General features: G+C 54.8%; 2 protein-coding genes across 3 annotated transcripts in view; one reads left to right on the top strand and one right to left on the bottom strand.

Annotated features, from left to right (window-relative positions):
- Positions 1 to 3,521, bottom strand: part of Nxnl1 (nucleoredoxin like 1) — a 4,763-nt gene extending 1,242 nt beyond the window's left edge. Inside the window, 1 exon segment of the mRNA XM_005370605.2 lies at positions 3,063 to 3,521. Coding sequence (XP_005370662.1) covers positions 3,063 to 3,388 — 326 coding nt within the window. The 5' untranslated portion in view covers positions 3,389 to 3,521.
- A 2,833-nt stretch (positions 3,522 to 6,354) lies between these two features.
- Slc27a1 (solute carrier family 27 member 1) lies at positions 6,355 to 22,315 on the top strand. Of its 2 annotated transcripts, XM_026777705.1 has the most exons (14): positions 6,355 to 6,465; positions 6,682 to 6,764; positions 7,857 to 8,024; positions 14,073 to 14,467; positions 14,577 to 14,738; positions 14,814 to 14,883; positions 15,394 to 15,485; positions 15,551 to 15,660; positions 18,234 to 18,443; positions 18,560 to 18,686; positions 18,773 to 18,910; positions 18,982 to 19,146; positions 19,456 to 19,602; positions 21,101 to 22,315. In XM_026777705.1, exons 3-14 carry the CDS (start codon positions 7,858 to 7,860, stop codon positions 21,256 to 21,258), a joined length of 1,941 nt encoding a protein of 646 aa, XP_026633506.1. In that variant the 5' UTR covers positions 6,355 to 6,465; positions 6,682 to 6,764; position 7,857; the 3' UTR covers positions 21,259 to 22,315. The 2 variants fall into 2 exon arrangements, with proteins under 2 accessions (XP_026633506.1, XP_005370661.1); XM_005370604.3 differs by lacking the exon at positions 6,682 to 6,764 and having other exon boundaries at positions 6,369 to 6,465.
- Positions 22,316 to 23,780: the final 1,465 nt, after the last annotated feature.

Below are 23,780 nucleotides of genomic sequence, written 5' to 3'. Positions count from 1 at the left end.
CCTGGAACTAGCTCTTGTAGACCAGGCTGGTCTCGAACTCACAGAGATCCGCGGGGCAGGGATTTCAAACAGCCAGGCCACCTGAGGAATGTTCGGGAAATGTGTGCCGAATGAATGAATGCATACTTCGAAAACCTATCAAATAATGTCGTACTGGGCCAAGGTCGGGCCTCTCCGTAGGGCTGCATTTGAACTGCGGTCTGGACCCCACTCGCAGCAAGACCAGAAGTCATCCGTGCCGCACTCATAGAGCGCAGAAGGCCAGCATGGATTCTCATTATGAAACCATACAGACTGAAATCTCACAGAAATCAGCTTGTTGGATTAAAGGCGAATGTGACCACAGACAACTCAGCCGAGCTTCTGAGGTAAGGGTTCTGAAGTTCTTTCCTTTGGGGGGGGGGGGCAGGGTTTCTTTGTGTAGCCCTGAATGAATGCCCTGGATGTCTGTAGACCAGGCTGGCCTCCAACTCAGAGATCATCTGCCCCTGCAACCCAGTGCTAGGACTAAGGACGTGCACCACCGCTGCCCAGCTCTCAACCGAGGCTCTTAATCCGTGATTCCTGGTTAGTTTTTGTTACTGGTTTTTTGTTTTGTTTTTGAGGCCCAAGCTGGCCTCGTGTTTATACAGGCAGTGTGGCTTTTGTTGAGCAATTATGAATTATGAAGCACTCTAATTCCAGAATTTAGGAGGCAGAGGCAGGCTGATCTCTGTGAGTTTTAGGCCAGCCTGGTATACAGACCTGGTCTACAGAGCAAGTTCCAGGACAGGCTCCAAAGCTACGGAGAGAAACCCTGTCTGGAAACAAAACTGAAAATAAACAGACAAAAATGACTTGGTATTTAGTAAGGGGTAAAACTTACAAAGTCGGGATTCTCTGCTTGACGGATGGATGAAGATCAGATCCAAAGCAAACCTAACAGCAAAACGAGGTCCAGGGGGAGGAGAGAATGCTTCCGCAGCCGGGTAAATAGTCTATGAGGCCACGCCCCAGTAGGCCGGTAGTTACTAGTTGCAAACTTTCTTGCAGCACTCCTGATCCTCCTGCACGTCGGGTTTATGTGGGGCTGGGGTTTGAACTTGGCTTCAGGGCTGCCACACAGCACTCTGTCCACTGAACTCTGCGAGTTCTCTTTGTGGTGCCTGCTCCCATGTGTGGTTGAGCATCACCTGTGTGCAGTGTCTGCAGATACCAGGAGAGGGCGCCAGAGTCCCAGAACTGAAGTTACAGATGGCTTGAGCCCCTGTGTGGGTGCTGGGAACCAAATACAGGTTCTCTGTATGAGCAGGTGCTCTTGACCTCTAAGCCTTCTCTCCAGCTTGTTTTTCTGTCACCCCCAGGGTCTCTCTATGTAGCAAGGTGGGCCTCAAATTCCTTATCCTCCCACCTCAGCCTTCCCCCCCCCCAAATGTGGGTTTGAGAGGCTTGTGTATCTTATCAGGGTCTGTTGAGTAAACTTTGCCCTATATAGCAGGTTCCTCTATGACATTTATAGCTTGTTATTTCTTCCCTGGGGACAGAAATGTGGAAGCCCTTGGTTGCACAGTGCAGTGAGTGGGTGTCCCAACCCTCACAATGACATGAGGAATGGGGTCCTCATGACCAGATCCTTAAATTTGTGCAAGAAAATCAGTGAAACGGGCAAAAGGCCAGGTAGTCAGCTGCTCATTGCAGACTCCACGGCTCACCTTCCCGGACTCAGTGCAGACACCAGCCCTGAGGAGGCTCAGTCAGGGCCATACGGAAGGTGGCGGCTCCAGGAGCAGGGACTGGGTGGTTGCTGCTGCTACACTGAGTCTCTCAGAACTGGGAGGGGACTCAGGGCCTCTGATTCTTATGACTGGCAGCACAGATGAGAAGCTGGGTGCAGTGATGCGTGCTTGTCATCAGCACTTAGGAAGCTGAGGCAGGGGAATTGCTGTGAGTTCCAAGTCAGAACACCAAGAAAAGGCAGAAGGCGGCTCAGAGGGTCGATTATTTGTGAAAGGATAAGGACTTACCGGGCAGTGGTGGCACACGCCTTTAATCCCAGCACTAGGAAGGCAGAGACAGGTGGATCTCTGTGAGTTCGAGGCCAGCCTGGTCTACAGAGTGAAGGTGCCTGGTGTGGCGACCATCACCCAGCACTTGGGAGGGCTACATAAGATCCTGTCACACAGTAGCTCTCTGTAAACAGGAAACTGGAAACTCTAAAGTAGACCAGCTCTATAGTCCTCTGTCTGCTCACAAACTGTGACTCCTTGCTCAGTGACGGTGGTGGCACACACCTTCAATCCCAGCACTTGGGAAGCAGAGGCAGACAGATCTGAGTTCGAGGTCAGCCTGGTCTACAGATGGAGAACAGCCAGAGATACACAGAGAAACCTTGTCTCCAAAAACCAAAAACCAAGACCAAATAAAAAAAACTGTGGCTACTTCTCCTCCCTGGCTCTACCACCTTCCATGGCTCGCATCCTCCCTGAGTGAGGTGACTCATTTCTCCTGGACTGTGTGTCATTTCCAAGAGGCTGTGGTACCCGCTCAAAGACCTTCTTCGAGTCACGCCTCCTTGTGTCTTATAGATCCTGGAGGCGGTTCCTCTCTCTTATTTTTATGTTTCCGGCTTTGTTAGTTTGGGGGCAGGGTCACCCTACATAGTTCAGGCTGTCCTCAAAGTTCTGAGAGTCCTGCCTCAACCTTCCAGGGTTGGGAATGCAGATGTGACCCCACATCTGGTTTATTCAATGCTGTGAACGGGACTATGGCTTCATGGATGCTGTTACAAGCATCCAATAACTGAGCTACAGTCCCCACCTCTTGTGTTTAGAGCTGGCCTTGGACTTGTAGTAGTCCTCCTGCCTCAGCTCCAAGTAGTGAGATGGCAGGCTCCTGTGACTGCCTCTAGCTGCCATCATGAGTTGTCATATCCTGTTCAGTGGGCTGTGCTGAAAGAGGGATGGACTTCCCTTCCCTAGCCTTCTGCACCAGCTTCTAGTGCTGGGCCAGAAAACACTCGGCTTCCCGTCCACAAAGATGCCTTCTCCAGGAAGCCCTCCTCCTGGCCTTCCCCGGGGTCTCACCTCCTCAGGTCGTCATGGAACGGCAAGAAAAGCCACTTCTCAGGCATGTCCCTGAGGAACAGGAGCTGTTGCTCCTCCGTGGGGTCCTGGGACACATAGATCAGGGCCAGCTGTGCCGCCCGCAGCACGTAGAACTCGTCAGTGAGTCGCACGAAGAAGTCTTTGAGAACAGGGGCAAAGGCCTGGCACTGTGGTCAGGACCCAGCGCTGAAGAACAGCAGCACCAGACGGTTCTCTAGCCGGCGGCTCAGCTCGGCTTCCGTCTCCACCTCATCGTGGTTGCTGTTGTTTCTTATCAAAATGCGGCCAGAGAAGAGGGATGCCATGGTAGCAGTGTGTACGGGGATGGAAACACCGGGGTGGGGGTAGGGAGACACACGGGAGAGGGATAAGGCCCGGAGCCTTCTTCCTGGGTTCCCCTAGCCCCAGGAATAAGAACCTCAGAAACCAGATTAGCTGCTAATCCTCCTGTAGGTCAACCTCTACAGGGCCAGCATTGATTTGAGGTGGTGAGGCCTCGTGGACCTTTAACAGAGCCAAGATGCTTGCAAAACAGAGTCTGTGAGCCCAGCACTGAGCCAGGGGGGATCACTAAAAGTTCCAGCACACCCTGGGATATGTGACAAAAAAAAAAAAAATGAGAGGGACTGGAGCGTGGCTTGGGGTGGAGCCCCTGCCTAGATTCCCCCAATGAGGGGCTGGGGGCGTGGCTGAGTCCCCAGTGAAAGTCGGATGCATGGTTCAGGGCCTGGCTTTCATCACCTGCTACATAGGAAAGCAAACAAAATGATCAACTCCAGTAATGAAGGAATGTGCTTGACATAACTCCAGCAATTCTTTCTAAGCAAGAATTTGGTAAAAACTGAAATAAATACTGCAGGCTTCTCCCTTTTCTGTCCCCTCTTATCACCCAGACTACATCGGGAATTCTGAGGTTTCCAGCACCCCTCTTTTAAAAAAATTTTATTTATTATGCATACAATATTCTGTCTGTGTGTATGTCTACAGGCCAGAAGAGGGCACCAGACCTCATTACAGATGGTTGTGAGCCACCATGTGGTTGCCGGGAATTGAACTCAGGACCTTTGGAAGATCAGGCAATGCTCTTAACCACTGAGCCATCTCTCCAGCCCCTCCAGTACCCCTCTTAATTATCAAAATCCACATAAACTCTTCCAAGGGGAGTGTGTCACTCAAGGTGGCTGCGGTCTGTGCTCTGTACTTGGACACGCTCCTACAAAATACAAAGAAACCTCTGTTCGACGGGCATGGTGGCGCATGCCTTTAATCTCAGCATTTGGGAGGCAGAGGCAGGTGGATCTCTATGAGTTCAAGGCCAGCCTAGTCTACTGAGAGAGCTCCTGGACAGCTAGGACTACACAGAGAAACCCTGTCTAGAAGGGGAAAAAAAGCAAACAAACAAAAAACCCAAAAGCAACAAAAAAGAAACCTTTGCTGTTGTTTTTGAGAAAGGGTCTTTTATAACCCAGATTGGTATGGGATTTACTCTGTAGCCAGAGTTGACCCTGATCCTGGTTTCTGCAACGACAGAACAAGCACGAGAAAGGGCGGGAGTTTGGACAAACGTTTGTTGTCTGTTGCAAGATGCAAGAACACAGGAGTCACTCCCAAGGTGAAGGCCTAAGGCTCGGGATTTACTCAGGAACCCACTCTAGACAGGCTTAGTTGACTCTTGTTTTGCTTTAGCACTTGTTGGGGTAGGAGTCACACATGCCGCAGTGCTCTAGTGGAGAACAGAAGACAATGGGCAGCAGTTGGCTGTCTACTTCCACCATGTCCTGGGGATTGAACTCAGGTCGTCAGCCTTGGTGGCAAGCGCCTTAGCTGCTGAGCTCTCTTCAGCCCTGCACATGCTCAGTTTGCCCTGTCAGTTCCCAGCAGGTAACATCAGAAAGGACAGTCACTCTGAAGGTGTGTCCGCTGCGGCTGTCCACCACTGTCCTTCTCAGGGTCTCTGTACCCACTGTAGTCTCAGCTCCTTATGCAGACAAGGGTAAGGCTGGACTTGCTGTGTGCCTGCCTTGTTTATGGGGTAAGGTCATTGGGCATGAGAGGCAGGGCTTCCTGCGCTAGGCAAGCATGCTACCAGCTGAACCCTTCTTCCATGTCTTCAGCTCTTCCATACCGGGCTTTCTAGATCCTAGTCCAGGCCATCTCAACCTCAAAGCCTCCTTCCTCACTCTCCCTAACACCAGCATTAGAGGCAAGCTACCAGCCTTTATTTTTATTTATTTATTTATTTATTTATTTATTTATTTATTTATTTATTTTTTTGGTTTTTCGAGACAGGGTTTCTCTGTGGTTTTGGAGCCTGTCCTGGAACTAGCTCTGTAGACCAGGCTGGTCTTGAACTCACAGAGATCCACCTGCCTCTGCCTCCCAAGTGCTGGGATTAAAGGCGTGCGCCACCACCGCCCGGCCTTATTTATTTTTCTTATTTGTTTGTTTGCCCATCTATCCATCCATCTATCATCTATCTATCTATCTATCTACCTATTCATCCATCTATCTATCTGTCTATCTATCTTTCGGGTGTGTTACTATGTGGGGAAGTCAGAAAATAGCTGCTGGGAGTTCTCTTCCGCCATGTGCTTCCCGAGGACCAAACCCAGCAGCCTGTTCTCAGCCTTTCAGATTTTAGGGCTGAAGACTGAGGAGCAGGTGTGGGGATTCGATGCTTACACTCAGTGCTCTACAGAGTAGAAGAAGAAGACGAGGAGGGGAGAAGAGGAAGGGGGAGGGAGGCGCGGGATGGTGAGAGGAGGAAGTGGGGCAAAGGGCACAGGAGATGTTCCAGGAATATGGAAACAGGAGGAGGCCAAGAGAAAGGAGGGCAGGCATCAGGGCTGAATCCCAGACTTAAGCTGGTGGGCCCGGGGCAGCACTCTGAGTCTTTACCTGTAAAATAGGGCGACAGGGATAGAGGGAGAGATGGCAGCTCTAGAGACTTGTCAGTGTTGACCCCTGGCTCCCTGGGCCAGTGTTCGGGATCTTCAACAGCCCCCCCATCCCACCCACCCACCTCCCTGAGACCAATGGCAGCTGCGAGCGGGGGTGGGGCCGCGCCTGCCCAGCCTTGGCCTTTGAGTGGCTCTGGAAGCCGTCCCGGCTTGCTTTCTCCCAAGGAGAGCTGGGGAAGGTCGGCCAAGCGGGGCAGAAAACAAGTAAACCCGCAGGGTGGCCAGGGGGCGTGGGAGGGTGGCTGGGAGGGAGGGACAGACCAGAGGCACGTCGGGGCCGTAGTGCTGTGAGAAGCGCCCAGGGCGCTCCAAGGGCTCATCCTGCGAAGAGCTCAGAAGTTCCCTGTCCTGGCTTCCTGTGGTAGATTCAGTGAGAACCCGCGAGGGAGCAGCGAGGCCCGGGGGTCTGCAAGCCTGAGCAGGTCAGTCTGACAGCAGGACGGGGGTACCCCAGAGAGAAGCTAGGGATGGTGGCGCCTCTGGATGAGAGCTTCAAGGGGATCTGTGTCAAAAAAAGATGGGGACCGTAGTGTGCTTGACACGCCCTGGGATTCTGGGGTGTGACTTGTTAAGTTTTGCAGAGGTAGGTAGAATTGAGATGTGGAGTCTCCTTATCTCCAAGACTGAGGCCTCTGTAGCCCCCAGGAAGTGAATTTCGACTCTCGGGGAACCTGGAATACGGAGAAGCCTCGGGGCTTGGATCTAAAACAAGCTGGATCAGGTAGCGGCAGGTCCTGGGCGGGAGCTGGGTCCTGAGGCTCCGGGGAAGGGATCTCGGAAACCTGCTGTGTAGATGCGCACCGGAGCCACGCCCCCTAGAGCCTTGGCCCCGCCCTCAGCACCTGCGTGTTTTCCTCGCCGCAGGGACGAGCCCGCTCCCCCCTCCCCGCACTTTGTTGCCGTGGAGATTGGTAGGTAGCTTGGGCAGACCGCTCTAGCTTGCGAGTCTCGTTGGCTACAGGCTATCTGGCCCGCGCGTCCTCTCTATGGTCCAGGCCTCCGGAAGGGGGTCGGCCTGTGCGGAGCGGGGTGAGGGGCTGGGAGCGTTAGGTGGCAGGGAAGAGGGGTTCGGGGCGGAACTAGGAGCTGGGTGGTCCGCACTGACCCGACTTTCCCGTGAGCTGCGGCTGACAAGGCTTGGCGGCGGCGCGGGAAGCCCAGGTAGAATCTGGGTCCCGAATGTCACTAAGCGAGGGGCTCTGGGCGGGCCCCCGCCTGTGGGCGGGGCCGTAGCCTCAGCTGGGCGGGGTCACAGGACGCTGTAGGGGGCGGGGCCTGCCTCAGGGCGAGTGCGTTCGGGACTGTGGGCGGGACCATAGACCTCACCTGTAGGAGGGACGTGGGGCAGAGCACGCGTGCGACGTGTGGGCGGAGCCAAGGCCTCCTCTGGAGGAGGAACCTCGATCAGGTTGCCGGGCTTTGATTTGAGGCTCTCACTTGTGGGCGGAAATAGAGTCATAAGATGGGGGTGTGGTCTAATGGTGAGGGGCGGAGCCTGGCGGTGTTGGTGTCCAGGCACGTGGTCAAGGCGTGGGGCGGGGTAGAAATTCTGGGGCTGTGGGGGCGGGGGGGAGGATCGGATGGCAATGATTGACAGCGAGGTGTCCAATCCCAGGCCTTGAGGCGGGTTGGGTTAAGGCTACTCTGGACCCCGACTCAAGCAGTGGAGACGCGGCCTGGTTCTTAGTCAAAGCGGTCCGGTTTAGGCGATAGCCTGAGGGAACGCAGTGTCGTCAAGGACTGGGACGCTGCCTGGGCGGGGCCGGGGCCAGGCTGGGGGCGGGGTCCGCGGCCTCAGCTGTGTGCTCCGCAGGATGCGGGCTCCGGGAGCGGGGACGGCCTCGGTGGCCTCGCTGGCGCTCCTCTGGCTGCTGGGGCTTCCGTGGACCTGGAGCGCGGCGGCGGCGTTCGGTGTGTACGTGGGCGGCGGCGGCTGGCGCTTCCTGCGTATTGTCTGCAAGACGGCGAGGCGGGACCTCTTGTAAGTAGATGGGGCCATGGAATGCATGTCCTTCGGCGAGCCGGAGTCTTACAAGGTGGTGTTAGGGTCCCCGTGTGGCCCGGCGTTGCTTTTATAGCTGGGACGGTGCCCGAGAGTGGAGTGACAGATTGCAGTGCTCTGCCGGGTCCTGCAGGAGACAGACGGGAGTTTTGGAGAGAATTGAGTACATGATTGGGACTTGGAGAGGTGTTAGGTGGCCACCCTGAGAGCCTGGGTAATTGGTAGATGTTGAGAGAATTGGGGGTTCCGGTGGCGTGATGGAGACTGAGACCTCTAGGGGTGACCTGTGTCCAGATTCTTGAAATGAACAGGTTTGGGGTGAAGGAACGTCTTGGGGAGTCTAAAGGACTACGTGATCAAAAGGGTCTCTAAGGAGTGTTGGCCTGTCCGGGGAGATCTCTGTGGAACCTTGAGCATCGTTCCGGGCCTGTGGGATGGTCACTGTATGTACCAGGGGATTTCTGGGGGGAGGTCTTGGGGGAGTTATGGTGTACAGGAACCTGGAGGCTTCTAGGATTCTCACAGGGTTTTGTTGAGGGGAGCTGGGGATCGTTGTAGGATGACCTCAGTATTGCTGGGATGCGGAGTCTCAAGTGAACCTTGAGGAGCCATCTGAGCACCTTCACAGGCCGCTTTCAGGAGCAGACTGAGTATGTGAGGAAGCAGGTTTTCGGGGGACAGCAGGATGGTGTGGAATCATGGGCCCTCACAAGTCGACTGGCTGGAGCTGCAGCTTTTCCAGACCGTGGTTCTTGCCTGCTGTCTGCCTCCTGGACTTTCTTTCTGTTTTTCTTCTCAAAGTAGTGGAGAAACTTCATTCGAAGCAAATTAGTGTGGAGTCAGAGAAGACATTGTACTGTGTGTCAGCAGGCATTCGAGTGAGAGCGCTCAGGGCTCTGTTGTTGGAGATGGACTCTCAAGTAGTCCAGGCTGGCCTTGAACTCTCCATAGAGCCAAGGATGACCTTGAAGTCCTGGTCCTCTGCCTTTCGGCTCCCCAGTGCTGGGAATGTAGCAAGAGCTTTGTGCACACCGAGCAAGCGTTGCCACTCAGCCCAGACCACAGTCCTTGCTTTACTTTTTGAGAGGGTTCTTATGGAATCCAGCTTCTCATATTTCTTCTTTCTTTTCATTTTCTCCCCCCTCCCCACCCTCTGTCTTTCTTTCTTGCCCAGGCAGCCCTGGAACTCAAGATCCTTCTGAACCAGCCTCTGGAGTAGCGGGGTGACAGGCAGGTGGTTATCTTAGGAATAAGTGGAGGGGACTGGGGGGATGGCTCAGCACTCAGAAGCACTTGCAGAAGACCTGAGTTTGGCTTACCACCTGCACCTCCAGTTCCAGGTGATCTACTGCCATCTTCTGGCTCTGCAAGCTCCGCCCCCATGTGTGCACATATAAACACGCAAGTCTTCAAGCACACACATGGGAAATAAAATCAGTACTTCACTTTTTAAATGCACCCAGTGTCACACAGGAAGCCATGGACAGGTACAGGCAGGGTGACTCCAAATCTGGCTGGCCATTGAACAGCTTTTGCTTTTAGAATTACCTTTTCTTCTTTTTTGAGTGTTGATGTTTGTTTTTTTTTTTTTAGATTTATCATATGTGCATTGGTGTTTTGCCTGCATGTATGTCTGTGTGAGGGTGTTGGATCCTTTAGTACTGGAGTTACATCCAGTTCTGAGCTGCCCTGTGGGTGCTGGGAATTGAACTCAGGTCCTCTGGAAGAGCAGTTAGTGCTCTCAACTACCGAGCCATCTCTCCAGCCCTCTTTGTCTTTGTTTTCATGTTTTTGAAACTGAGTCTTACTGGAACCCAGGTTGGCCTGAAGCTTCGCATTTCCTGGCCTTGGACATTCCCTGCCCAGCTCTGCCTGCACCTGCTGTCCCGGAGCACCTGCCAGAACTTGCTGGGGTCTCTCAAGGGGCCTGCTCTTTTCTGCTGGCTGAGTCCTAGGGCTCTGGATAAAAGAAGCTAAGGCCAAGAGAGGCCCTGGGAAGGGCCAGGCTGGACAGAGTTGTCTTTGTGCTCAGTGTGGGGGTGGCTTGGGCAGCTGCCAGCCTGAGTGCCGGGGCATGTGGTAGGGACAAAACACCGGATCCCTGCCTGCCGGCGTGGGCCCGCTGGTGGGAGAGGCAAGCTGGAGGGAAGAGCCCTGACAGGCCTACCATGCTGCTGGAACCCGGCCTGCCTCTGCCTCACAGGCCCACCAGCTGTGCCCTGGTCCCATTTCAACTTTTGGAAGAATAGCTTCCTGCTGCTCTAGCCCTGTGTCCTCAGCTGACACACCCACTGTGTTCAGGGGTCCTGTGCAGTTAGTAGACACCAGGATCTGATCACACTTTGAGTGGTCCACTTCTCTCATCTCTGATTTGGATTCGTAAGCAGCACGCTTTCTCGAGATGCATGCATTGAGCACCTGCTGTGTGCAGCACAGCATCTGTGCCAGTGCAGGCTTGTGGAGGACCCTGAGGGAGCTTTGTTCAGTTCTGAGCCGTTCTGCCCTTCACTTGCTGTACGACCTCTCTGAGCCAGCAGCTTATCCATTGAATCCCAGTGTGTTGTGACAGTCCTTTGAGTGTAGCTGTTGACAGCACAGTGCTCGGTATATGCTAGGTGTGTGATGGATGCTGGGGCCGAGCATCTGCCCGGGACACCCATTTTAATTTCCTGGTGATGGCACTTGGTTTTCTTAGTCACTCTGTTTATAACCAAACTGTGTCCACTACTCTGTTCATTCTGGTCCTGAGCGTGGTCCGGGAGTCACCCAAGACCGTTGTTGAGGGGTCTGCATCCATAACAGCCTGGAAGACACAGCTTTGAGCCCGAGCTGTCAGGCTGTAACTGTGGAATGACCGTGGAGAGCCAACTTTTAAAATTACTATTTAAGTGTTTTGTTTTATTGGATAAGTATGAGTGTTTCTCTCTCTCTCTCCCTCTCCCCGTCTCTCCCCTCCTCTCTCTCCCCTCCCCCCCTCTATCTCTCCCCTCTCCCTCTCTCTCCCTCTCTCTCACACACATGCACACACGCGTGTGTGCATGCTGTGTGTCCCTAATAGTGTTCACAGAGGCTGTAAGAAAGTGTCAGATCTCTTGGAACTGGAGTTACAGATGTTGTGAGCCAGCATGTGGGTTCTGTGTACCCCTGAGCTGTCCCCCAGATCCCAATTTCCTTTTGAGTTAGCATCTTGCTGTGTAGTGCAGGCGGCTCTAGAAGCCCTGGTCCCCTCTGTCCCTGGGTGTTGGGATGGCAGGTGTGTGCCATTTACCAAGCTTAATACATACCGTGTGTTCCTCTTTGTACTTGCCTTATGACGATGTGCTGGGCCATGCTGAACCTAGCTCCCAGGGCAACCACCACATCTGGCAACTTGTCTGCAGTAAACACCACAGCATCTTAAAGAGCGTGTCTGGGGCTGCCTCCCGGCACATGGTCACCACACAGGAGCCCACTGTGACAGGAATGCTGGTGCATAGTGCTGAGCAGGAGCTGGAAGGGCGGGCTCATTTAACCTCTTCTGGGTGGGTGGAGTGGATGCATAGTAGCTCAAGAGGATTGCCCTCATGCATGATGACCCGAGTTCAGTCCCCAGGACCCTCAAGGTGGAGGGGAAAACAGGCCCCCAAGTCCTCCTCTGATCATGCACACAACGAGTGAGTGCGTTGGTGGAACTTTTAAAAAACTGAAGACTTCACATTCTCTTGGCTTTGCAAGCTTCCAGGAACGATGATCCTGGACTCACAGGGTGATCTGTGTGCCTTCCATCACATGACCTGTGAATGACCAGGGCGGCGCGTGTCGTGACGAGTCAGATCAGTAGGAACACTGGTTGTTTTGCATTTATTTTCTGTGTGGGCCCATGTGAGTGCGCATGTGCATGCATGGAAGTCAGAGGATATGCACACGCCTTTAATCCCAGCACTCGGTAGGCAGAGGCAGGCAGATCTCTGCAGGTTTGAGGCCAGCCTAGTCTTCATAGCAAGTTCTAGGCCAGCAAGGGCTACACATTGGAACACTGTCTGATTTTTTTTTCTTAAAGATTTTTAAACATTATGTTAACATTTTTAAGGCAAGAGTTTTGAGGAGACCCCTGTCCTGTAGCCCAGGCTAGCCTCATAATCACTGGGTAGCCTTGAGCTCATGAGCTCCTGCCTTAATGATAACTGGCTCCCTCAGAGGTGACCTTTATCTGTTCCCAGGGCTCCTCCTATTGTACCTTGGCATAGCCCCCAAGCCTGTCTTGAGCAGTGATGACCCTGGGGCACAGGTGCCTTGGGAACAGCCATGCCCAGGCACTGGTACTCCTGCCTCTGTGGGACTCCTTGTGGCAGATGCTGAACCAGGAGAGCTGGGCCTTGGGCCTCTGGTCATCTCCTCAGATCCTGTCCAAACTTCTTTTCTCTTCCCCACCCTTCACCTTTTCTTTGTTTAATTTCAGCTTTTACTTAATCTGCTCAGGTTATTTTTTTTTTATGTGCATAGATGTTTTTGCCTGCATGCATGTGTAGCGTGCTGCAGAAGGCAGGAGAGAGGCTTGGGATGGACTGGAACTGCAGACGGTGTGAGCCGCCGTGTGCTGGACTGCAGACGGTGTGAGCCGCCGTGTGCCGGACTCATACAGGTTCTCTGCAAGAGCAGCCAGTGCTCTAACCACCGAGTAAACTCTCTACTTTCCAGCTCTGTTTTTTGTTTGTTTGTTTGTTTGTTTGTTCGTTTAAACTTTTGAGACAGAATCACACTCTAGAGCAGTGGTTGGCCTTACTCTTCCATCCCCCTGCGTCAGACCCCTGAATGGTAGGACGCCACTCTGCCTGACTTGTTGCCTCCTGTGTCTCCAGGGAGACAAACAAGGGCAGGATGAGAAACGAGTCTGCAGTCCATGGCTGTGAAGGTCCTGGGTGCCAGGGAAGAGACGCCAAGGCAGGGGTCCTGGAGTGTTTGAGCCTAGCACAGCTGAACCGAGACCTGAGGGGAGCATGGGTGCTGCAGCCTGCGGGAAGGCGCTGGGGAGGAAGGTGCTGGGCGGGGTCAGGGAGCCCTGTTTATTTTTCTGCAGTGAGCAGGTGGTGAGTGGGAAGGGGACGGCCCAGGGCATTTTTCTTTGCCCCTTGTGAGCCTCACCCAGGCATAGAAGAGGCGCTGGACATCCAGGGAGGAATGAAAGCCTGAGGCTGACCTAGCACGCCCCGTCTCCATCTCTAGTCACATAAACCAGGCACAGTGGCACAGACCTTCGAGCCTTTGCACCAGCTGTGTGGAGGCCACTGTCCCTCCTCTGACCACTGGGAAGAGCCCTCATTTTTATTCCTGTCACTGCCCAGTGCTCTCTCTGTGTGGGGATCACCCTGGAGTCAGCAGCCCCAGGGCATGATGGACAGATGAGAGAGGCCATGAAGGATGAGAGGGGATGAGAGAAGGAGGAGGATGAATGAAGGAAGCTGCTGTGATTCTGTAGCCTGAGGCAGGGTTGCCATGAGTTCAAGGCTAGCCTGGGCTAGGAAGGAGCTGTCAAGGGGGAGTCTCATCTTGGCTAGCCTATGGTCACCGTCTCTGGGTTCTGTGTCCTGTAGTGATGGGGATAGGGAACTCAAGGGACACCCCAGAAAGAAGAACAAGGCCAAGCCTGTCAACCCAGTGCCTCCAGATGCTGAGGCCAGCATGCAAGCTCCAGGCTGGACGGCAGTTAGCCAGACCCTAACTCAAAAGAAGAAAGTGGGCTGGGGCGTGGCTGAGGGGTGGAGTCCCTGCCTAGAGTTCCTGTGAGGGCCTGGACCCTGGTAGTAGGATTGCTTGCTCCTGGGTTCAACCGCAACATTACAGAGAACAAAGGAGAATCTGACCTGATGCTTAGGCCGTCAAAGAAGACTACGTGGTGACTAACACATGGTAGACACGCTGGCTTTTCCTGGAAGGCTGGTAATCTGAGTTATCAGCCATTAAAGGACTAAGCATACTGGACCCCCAACTGTTGTGGGGTCCCTGAGCTCGAGCCGGTTCTGGGCAGTGACTTTGTCCCCTTCCCTGCAGTGGCCTCTCAGTTCTGATACGTGTGCGCCTGGAGCTGTGGCGACACCGGCGTGCAGGAGACACGATCCCACGCATCTTCCAGGCCGTGGCCCGGCGGCAACCAGAGCACCTGGCGCTGGTGGATGCCAGCAGCGGCGTGTGCTGGACCTTTGCACAGCTGGACACCTACTCCAATGCCGTGGCTAACCTGTTCCACCAGCTGGGCTTCACGCAAGGCGATGTGGTGGCCGTGTTCCTGGAGGGCAGGCCTGAGTTCGTGGGGTTATGGCTGGGCCTGGCCAAGGCTGGTGTGGTGGCCGCACTGCTCAATGTCAACCTGAGGAGGGAACCTCTGGCTTTCTGCCTGGGTACATCAGCTGCCAAGGCCCTCATTTATGGCGGGGAGATGTCAGCAGGTGAGGCCTGGTGGATACCAGGAGGCTGAGGACCTAGGGATTTTAGTCTTAGGGAGATGCTGGCCAGGAATTGCTTCGTAACTGTGACCCTGAGCCTCTGTTGCCACAGCGGTGGTGGAGGTGAGCGAGCAGCTGGGGAAGAGCCTCCTCAAATTCTGCTCTGGAGACCTGGAGCCCGAGAGCCTCCTGCCCGACACGCAGCTCCTGGACCCCATGATCGCAGAGGCGAGCACCACACCCCTGGCACAAGCCCCCAGCAAGGGAATGGATGGTAAGTGGAGGGGCCCCTGCCATCTGTCCCCTTTGTCCTCAGCTGACCGCTGACCAACACCTACTTCTCCTGCAGATCGACTGTTTTATATCTATACTTCGGGAACCACGGGGCTTCCTAAGGCGGCCATTGTGGTGCACAGTAGGTGAGCAGGGTCCCAGCACCCACTGCTCCCCAGCTCCTCTCTTCCTCTCTCCCTCTGACAGAGCTCCACCCATCTCCTGCTCAGCCTCCAGTGGCTCCTAACTCCCCATCCCACCTCCCGCTCTTCCCCACACCCTGGCCCTGCACCCTTGAAGGTTTTTGGTTTTGGAGACAGGATATTTATATTTATTTGTTTGTTTGTTTGTTTTTTGAGACCTGGTTTCTCTGTATCTTTGGAGCCTGTCCTGGAACTAGCTCTGTAGACCAGGCTGGTCTCGAACTCAGAGATCCACCTGCCTCTGCCTCCCAAGTGCTGGGATTAAAGGCGTGCGCTACCACCACCTGGCAAGACAGGATTTTTCTGTGTAGACCAGTTCCTTTTGGCACTCACTGAGAGGCGTCAAGGCTCTGTCCTCTCTGGCCCCCACCTCTTCCTCTAGCCCATCGAGGGAGGTCCTTTAAGACTTGGGACCTTCCCAAGGGGCTCTGGGTCACCTTGCCTCTCACATAGGTACTACCGCATCGCAGCCTTCGGCCACCACTCCTACAGCATGCGTCCCGCTGACGTGCTCTACGACTGCCTGCCGCTCTACCACTCCGCAGGTACGCATGTGCCCCGGGGCGCGGGTGGGACCCTGCAGGGACCCTCACAGCCACCCTCCCTCTAGGGAACATCATGGGTGTGGGGCAGTGCGTCATCTATGGGCTGACCGTGGTGCTGCGGAAGAAGTTCTCTGCCAGCCGCTTCTGGGATGACTGTGTCAAGTACAACTGCACGGTAGGTCCCGCCTCCTCCCCAGGCCCTGCCCATCATCTCTGTGGGGCCCCGTGCCTTGGGGCTCCAGGGCAAGCCTCCTGTCCTGCACTGGTCAGGATGCAGAGCCCACCTGCACAACTAGACCGGATCTGGGCTCCGAACCTGCGTTCAGTGCGCGCCCTTCCTGCTCTGGCTCCACCTCATGGTGCTGATCTGTTCTCTCAGACACCACCTCAAACTATAGATCCCGCCCCTAGCTCAAGCCACTGCTTGCTTAGCCAATTCCACTCAGTCGGCCAGGCCCTGCCTCTCACTTAGGCCCCATCCACTCAACCAAACCAAGGTGCATCCTTCTGGCCAGATCTTGCCACTCCTCTGAACCAGATGTACCTGGCTGACCCCTTGTCCCTTCTGACCAAGTCCCCACCCTTTGCAAGGCCACACTAATTCTAGGCAGGCTGTGTCTCACCTGAGCAGGCCCGCTTCTCCCATTCAGGCTGCACTCTGTAAACTAGGCGGTCTCATCTAGTTAAGCCTCAGCTACTTGGCCCACTGGCCCACCTTGATGGTGGAGTCTGTCTAGGAGAGGAAAGGGAGCCAGCCTGTGTCCCTGGAACACTTTTAAAGGCTTTCTGTGTGAATTCTTCGGAGTCTTGGACCAGCATCACCAAAGCCCTCACACCTATGCTACAGCCAGGGAAACTGAGACTGCAGTACAGCTGGGGTGGAGCCAGCCTATCTGAGTTCCTCCAGCTGCTGCCTCCCCCTGACAGGCAGGAGGGTCTGGTGGGAGGTCAGCAAGAGCCAGCCCCAGGACCCTGCTGCCACTGGTGGCTCCTGGAGAGACGAGCCACACACCTACTCCCCCCGCCTCCCTCTAGTTCATCAGGAGCTCTTACCTCTCACCTCCCAGCTCCTGCTGGACCACAGGGTTGGCTAGCTCTGGGAAGCCTTCCTGGCTCCTTCCTGGCTCCTTCCTGGTTTTCATCCTCTCTACTCTGGAACCCAGGGTGTGGACCTGGGATGGCTGTTCTCTGCTCTTCATTTTGTTCATGTGGGGGCTGGGGTGACATCAGTGTCTACACCATTTCCCCCTCTGACCATACTGCAGCATGGTGGGCCTATACAGGTGCCCACGACATCCCCGAGTCCCTTCATCTGGACTCTTCACTGATTTTCGGGAACTGCTTCCTGTCTGCAGATCCTTCAAAGCCATCCTGTCACCTTGTGTGACAATGAAGAACCCTGTGAGGCAGAGGGGTAGTGGGCAGGGCAAGGGGCGGCAGAGTGAGGGGCAGCAGGGTGAGGGGTGAAGGCACAGGGTGAGGGGCAGCAGGGTGAGGGGTGAAGGGGTAAAGGACAGCAGGGGGAGGGGTGAAGGGGTGAGGAGCAGCAGGGGGAAGGGCAGCAGCTGTGAGGGGCAAAGGGGCAGCAGGGGGAGGGGCGAAGTAGCGAGGGCAGGGGGGCAATGCACTGAAGCTGTGTCCAACAAAAGAGCAGAGACAGAGGCTGCTGGCCACGCTGCCTCAGGCTGTGGACAACACCTGACGGGTAGGATTTCGCTTAGCTTCAGAGCCAGGCTCTTTCTTGGCAGTCAGGACGGCCTGGACCCATGGTCCTTCTACCTGAGTTTCCTGAACGAGGCTGGAACGGCAGGCGTGTGGCTGGCTGGCTGACTGCATTGGCCTGGTGGAGTTTGGAGGGTAGCCCTGGCTTTAGGCGGGATTTTACTGAGTTGAAAGAGACCAAAACCCAGAGCTGGAGTCTAAGATTGTTCCAGGACAGGTGTGAGTTCACAGAAATGGAAAAGCAGAGTGTGAGCTTCAGGCAGGGTGACCTAGGGGGGCTCTCCCCCTCTCTGCCCCATCCTCTTTGGAAACAGACTGACTTGTGTCCTTGCTGGCCTAGAACTTGAAATGAGCCCAGTCTGTGCTCCCCTTTGGTCCTAAGATGCTGTATGCAGCCCTCCCTCCCCCTTTCCCTTTCCAGCTGGAGAAAAGGAGGGGACACTGTCCCTGTCACTTCAGGGGAGAGAGCCCCTTTTCCAACCTCCCATTAAAAGCTTCAGTGAGCTGGACACGGAGGCTAAAACCCGTGACCCCAGGTCAGAGGCTACATCCCTGTCATCCTAGCATTTGGAAGACTAAGGCGGAGGATCAGGAGCTCCTGCATAGTCTGGGCTGCATAGACCCTGTCTCAAAAGCACAAATTGGCGTGGGTGACAGCAACCATATCGCCCTGGCTTTTGTTTATTTTCAGGTCAGCCTGGGCTACATAGTAAGACTTTATATAAAGGAAAGAAAAACAATACAACGAGGGGGGAGGGGATAAAAAAGAATTTGAGGTTACCCAGGAGTTTACTGGAGGTGACACCCTTAATCTATAAGGCAATGGCAGGGGTACAGTGCCACAAAGCTGCCTGGGAAAGGAGAGGCTCTAACAAGATATGTCGTCAAGGTCCTCCGTCAGTCCGTCCATCCCCCACCCCACTGCACCCCCATTCCTAAGGGGCCTCTTCTGCAGGCCTGCCAGGCCAGGCCCATCTCCGAGCCCCGCTTCTGATTGGACGCGAACTGAGCCTCCTCCTCCCGCAGGTAGTGCAGTACATCGGTGAGATATGCCGCTACCTGTTGAGGCAGCCGATTCGCGACGTCGAGCGGCGGCACCGCGTGCGCCTGGCTGTGGGTAACGGGCTGCGGCCGGCCATCTGGGAGGAGTTCACGCAGCGCTTCGGTGTGCGGCAGATCGGCGAGTTCTACGGTGCCACGGAGTGCAACTGCAGCATCGCCAACATGGACGGCAAGGTTCGCTGCTGTGGGGTGCGGGTCAGCACCCGCGAGTCTCCCTTGGCGAGTACCTTGGGTAAGCGTACATGGGCTGCAGTACCGCCGCGGGCCGCTCACCGTTGTATCCACCCCAGGTCGGCTCCTGTGGCTTTAACAGCCGCATCCTCACGCACGTGTACCCCATCCGCCTGGTCAAGGTGAATGAGGACACGATGGAGCCGCTGCGGGATGCCCAGGGCCTATGCATCCCGTGCCAGCCTGGTGAGCCTGACCCCTGCCCGGTGCCTTGGGGAGCTGGGATCCGCACGGCTCCCACCCTGACTCAGCCTAAGTGTTACCCCTTCCAGGGGAGCCCGGCCTTCTCGTGGGTCAGATCAACCAGCAGGATCCTCTGCGACGCTTCGATGGCTACGTTAGCGACAGCGCCACCAGCAAGAAGATTGCCCACAGCGTATTCCGCAAGGGCGACAGCGCCTACCTCTCAGGTGCGGAGCCTTGTGACCCCGCTGGTTGGCTGGAAGTGAAACCAGGTCCCACCTACCCCTCTCCCCTGCAGGTGACGTGCTGGTAATGGACGAGCTGGGCTACATGTATTTCCGTGACCGCAGCGGGGACACCTTCCGCTGGCGCGGGGAGAACGTGTCCACCACAGAAGTGGAAGCTGTGCTGAGTCGCCTGCTGGGCCAGACGGACGTAGCCGTGTACGGGGTGGCTGTGCCAGGCAAGCTGGGGACACAGGGTGGTTGTGGGGTTAGGAGCCCCCAGGAGTCCATCCAGAAGGGACCCACAGGTACAGTATCCTTGGGCCATACACACTCTGGAGAAGTAGTTGCTGACTAGGTAGAGCACTGGATTGGGAGTCCATTCATATTGTTAACATTTGAGTTTGGGGGACCCTTAAGATCAGAAGGATGGAAACAGCCCCTTATAAAATGGATATTGTAAGGACCAGTGCTATCCCAGTTGGGAGGTCAGAGTAGACTAGAACTCTCCAGGTAGACGGTGCTCTCAGCTGCGCGTCGCTCTGCAGGAGTGGAGGGCAAAGCCGGCATGGCAGCCATCGCAGATCCCCACAGCCAGTTGGACCCTAACTCCATGTACCAAGAACTGCAGAAGGTTCTGGCGTCCTATGCCCGACCCATCTTCCTGCGTCTTCTGCCGCAGATGGATACCACAGGTACAGCCCCTGCCTAGGGAACCGGTTACTTTGTTCTAATTTAGACTCCTAATCCCCTTGTGAATGTAGGGCCACAGCACCTGTCCTGGGGCGTGTCTTGTTTCCTTGATGGCTTTGTCTGGCACCGCTGTCATTGTCCCACCAGGGGTCCTCAGTTGTCGGGATCCGAGGTTCATCTTTTTTGTTTTGTTTTGTTTTGTTTTGTTTTTTCGAGACAGGGTTTCTCTGTGGCTTTGGAGCCTGTCCTGGAACTAGCTCTTGTAGACCAGGTTGGTCTCGAACTCACAGAGATCCACCTGCCTCTGCCTCCCAAGTGCTGGGATTAGAGGCGTGCGCCACCACCGCCCGGCCCGCCACCACCGCCCGGCCCGAGGTTCATCTTCTGCATTGTTGTGACAGCTAGGAAGCTGGAGGGCTGTGGGGACTGCACATCATGGGGTTCTTTCTCTAGGAATTGTCTCTTTTCCCTCCTCAGCCCCAGTTGGACAGCCCTTTCTTGTTCCTTTTATGCTTTTCATGTGGTGCTGAGAATCAAACCCAGGGCCCCAGTCCTGCTTGGCTAGAGTTCTGCAACTGACTACACACCCGCTTCTTACATAAACGTCTGTTCTCTGGACTCAGCCTCTCAGGTCCTTGGATGGCAGATGTGTGCTATTCCACAAGCCTTGTGTGCTGCTGGCATGAGCCTCAGGCTCCTCCGTGCTAGGCAGGTGCCCTGCTTGCTGAGCTGTCTGTGCTGCCAGAGAACTAAGTCCCAGCCCCAAGGTTTACCTTTCCTTTTTTTTTTTCCTTTTTCTTTTTCTTTTTCTTTTTCTTTTCCTCTCCTCTCCTCTCCTCTCCTCTCCTCTCCTCTCCTCTTCTCTCTCTCTCTCTCTCTCTCTCTCTCTCTCTCTCTCTGAGACAGGGTGACAGGGTTTCTCTGTAGCTCTGGAACCTGGCCTGGAATTAGCTCTTGTAGATCAGGCTGGCCTCGAACTCACAGAGATCCACCTGCCTCTGTCTCCCGAGTGCTGGGATTAAAGGTGTGTGCCACCACCGCCCAGCTTTCTTTTCTCTTTTTTTCTACGTCAGACAGGTAATGGAGATACACTTTTCTTAGTAGACAAGATACTCTGTTTTTCAGTGGGTGGTTGCTCCTCCACATGACCCCAGTACTCAAGAGGCTGGGGTAGGAGGATCACCTTGAGTTTGAGGCCAGCATGGACTTGCACCCAAAAAATAAGATCAACAATAAAAAAAACCCAAAAAACTCTAGATGGCATATTTGGATTTGGGGGTGCAGCTTCAGATACAGTGGTTCAGCTCAGCCTCAACAGCATGAAGTATCCCTAAGTCTAGAGCAGACCTCATAAACAAGCACAGCCGAGGGGCCTGCCTCTGTTGCCTGAGCTGTCCAGTGGACCGTGGCCATGGAGAGTGTCCATTGCTGAAGGGAGTCCTTAGCAGAAGGCTGCTTCCGGTACCCAGCTCTGCTCTCTCCTCTCCTCCTTCCCCCCAGGCACCTTCAAGATCCAGAAGACCCGGCTGCAGCGGGAAGGTTTTGACCCACGCCAGACATCAGACCGGCTCTTCTTCCTGGACATGAAGCAGGGCCGCTACCTGCCCCTGGACGAGGGAGTGCATGCCCGTATCTGTGCTGGAGACTTCTCACTCTGATGGCCCTGCGAGTGGAATGGGCCTGGACTCCTGAGCCCTGGGCACCACCTGACCAGCAGCTCTGGAGGGCATGAGAAACTGGAACCCGAGCGGCCAGGTGTCTCTTCCCCACATCCTACTGTGCATCCATCCGGCCTCCGCCTTTCTGTTTTTCTCCGTCTCTTCTCCCCACCCACCAGGAACCCAACAGGCACATCCTGGCTGCTGTGTCCTGCACTGGGACCAGTGTCCAGTGGTCCAGACTGTAGCATCTACCTCCCTCACCATTGTGCCTTAGGGACCTGTCCTCAGCTCCCTGTGGAGCAGGTGGCCCATCCAGCTGACCCTCCCCGCTGAGGGTCTGTAGCTCAGTCCACGGTAGCTGGGCGACATTGGCACTCCCCCACTGACCCCCAGTCAACTGGAAATCTTATGTTTTTTGTTTTTTTTTTTCGAGACAGGGTTTCTCTGTGGTTTTGGAGCCTGTCCTGGAACTAGCTCTGTAGACCAGGCTGGTCTCGAACTCACAGAGATCTGCCTGCCTCTGCCTCCTTATGTTTGTTTTGAGGCAGTGTCTCACTGTTGAGGCCAATCAGGCCTCAAACCCGCCATCCTACTGCCTCTGCTAGTGAGTGCACCACCCTGCAGTCCAGTCTGAGAGGATAACATGTATGCACTATTGTCCCTAGGCCCCCACTTTCCGTCATGTCCTGGAAGCTTCCGGAACTGACTGACTACTTGGATGTGACTAGTGATGGCCCTGACCCTAGCAAAGCTTGGGTGTCTTGTTTCACAGCAGGAGAGACCCAAGAAGACTGCTGTGGCGTTCTCTTGGGCAGACCTGGTGGCAGCCCTGGAAGTGCTTCCCTAATGCAGACAGCCCAGACCCTGTTGCTTCTGGCTCCCACATTCCCCATTGGGTCATCGGTGACTCAGCTCAGTCACCAAGCCAGGCTTCTGCCACATGATGGGTGTGAACAGCACAGCACCCACAAGCTGCCCGCGATCCTCCACACACAAATGTCATTTAAGAAATAAAAATGCTGAGCCTTGTCACCTGCCAGAGCACAGCATCTCTGGTCTATCTCGACCTAGGTGCTTTCTGCAGGTCACACCCGAGCCAAGCTGAGCAGGGCCCCACAGTGTCTGTCCTAGTTAGGGTTGCTGTGATGAGACCATGACCAAAGCAGCTTGGGGAGGAGAAGCAGAAACTCAAATGGGGCAGGAACTGATGCAGAGGCTGTGGAGGGGTGCTGGTTACTGGCTTGTTCCCCCTAGTTTATATTCAGCCTGTTTTTTTATAGAACCCAGTACCCCCTGCCCAGGGATGGCACCTCCCACACCAGCTAATCATCAGCCAATCTCTGGGGGCATTTTCTCAATTGAGGTCCCCTCCCCCAATGACTGGCTTGTGCCTAGTTGACACAAAAACTAGCCACTACAATCTTAAGAAAGTTAGAAAAAGTTGGGCATGTTGGTGCATGCCATTAATCCCAGTACTCATGAGGCAGAAGCAGGTGGATCTCTGAGTTTGAAGCCAGCATGGTCTACAGAGTGAGTTCCAGGACAGCCAGGGCTACACAGAGAGACCCTGTCTCAAAAGAAAAAACAAGAATGAGCATCACAAGTCTGATGGCTTGGTCCTGAGGCAGGACTGTGCAAGAGCAAAGGCTTATGTGGCTCAGCTCTGGAGACTGGAAGTACAAATACCTTTGCCACATTTTAGTTTCCAGATGCCCCATCTTTGAACACTGATAGGAGTAACTTCTCCATGTGCGCATGTGTGTGTGTGTGTGTGTTACAGAGCTCATATAACAGTATCAGTTTTCTCCTTCCCTTGTGTGGTTCCTGGGGATGGAACTTAGGTTCAGGCTTGGTGGTAAGCATGTTTACTGGCTAAGGCATCTCAAAGGCCCCATCTCTTCTTAATATCAGCAGGGCTTCATGGGTTAAAATGCATGAATTAAGGGAAGCCATTCTGACAGCAATAGGACCCTGGCCTCCAGGTCAGCATTTACAGACCAAGGGAGCTCCCAGAAGGTGTACCAAGCAGGCATTCAGTCTGTTTCCCTCCAGCTCCCGAGGATGCCCTATCCCTGGACCTTGGTGTCCCAGGGCAGGATGATGCATCCGTCTGTGGGTACCAGGAAGTACCAAGGTGGTGGAGGACAGGGCATGCAGGTAACGCAGCCTTCTGACCCTGAGCCCAGCCCTGGGGTGTGCACTGTTCCCTCTACATCTGACACAGCAGCAGTGAAGTTGACAGCAGGCACAGCTAGCAAGAAAAGGGCCCAAGGGTGTGTCTGTTGTCTCAGTGCATGACACTGTTTGGACCTGTGTTCTAGAAGGAACATCCACTTCCAGCCAGCCAGGCTGCACAGTTAAGGGATAGCCAGTTGAGCAAGGACACGTGTCCTCAGCCCTTGGGAGACATTAGGGTGTAAAGTCCCTGGCAACCCTGATCCCACAATAACATCTCACTTTAAAGCAGCCAGAAGAAAACATGGACACCAATATTTTTCTGAAGCCTTAATTTTAAATTA

Source organism: Microtus ochrogaster, unplaced genomic scaffold (genome assembly GCF_000317375.1).
Source record: "Microtus ochrogaster isolate Prairie Vole_2 unplaced genomic scaffold, MicOch1.0 UNK81, whole genome shotgun sequence".
Lineage (NCBI taxonomy): Eukaryota > Metazoa > Chordata > Mammalia > Rodentia > Cricetidae > Microtus > Microtus ochrogaster.
This window is presented reverse-complemented; position numbering and strand designations above follow the sequence as displayed.

Bases quoted from the DNA above. Each gene is read 5' to 3' on its own strand.
- Slc27a1 (XM_026777705.1), top strand. From the start codon at position 7,858: ATGCGGGCTCCGGGAGCGGGGACGGCCTCGGTGGCCTCGCTGGCGCTC. The intron at 8,025-14,072 runs GTAAGTAGATGG...CCTTCCCTGCAG, and splicing joins ACGGCGAGGCGGGACCTCTT to TGGCCTCTCAGTTCTGATAC. The intron at 18,911-18,981 runs GTGCGGAGCCTT...TCTCCCCTGCAG, and splicing joins CGACAGCGCCTACCTCTCAG to GTGACGTGCTGGTAATGGAC.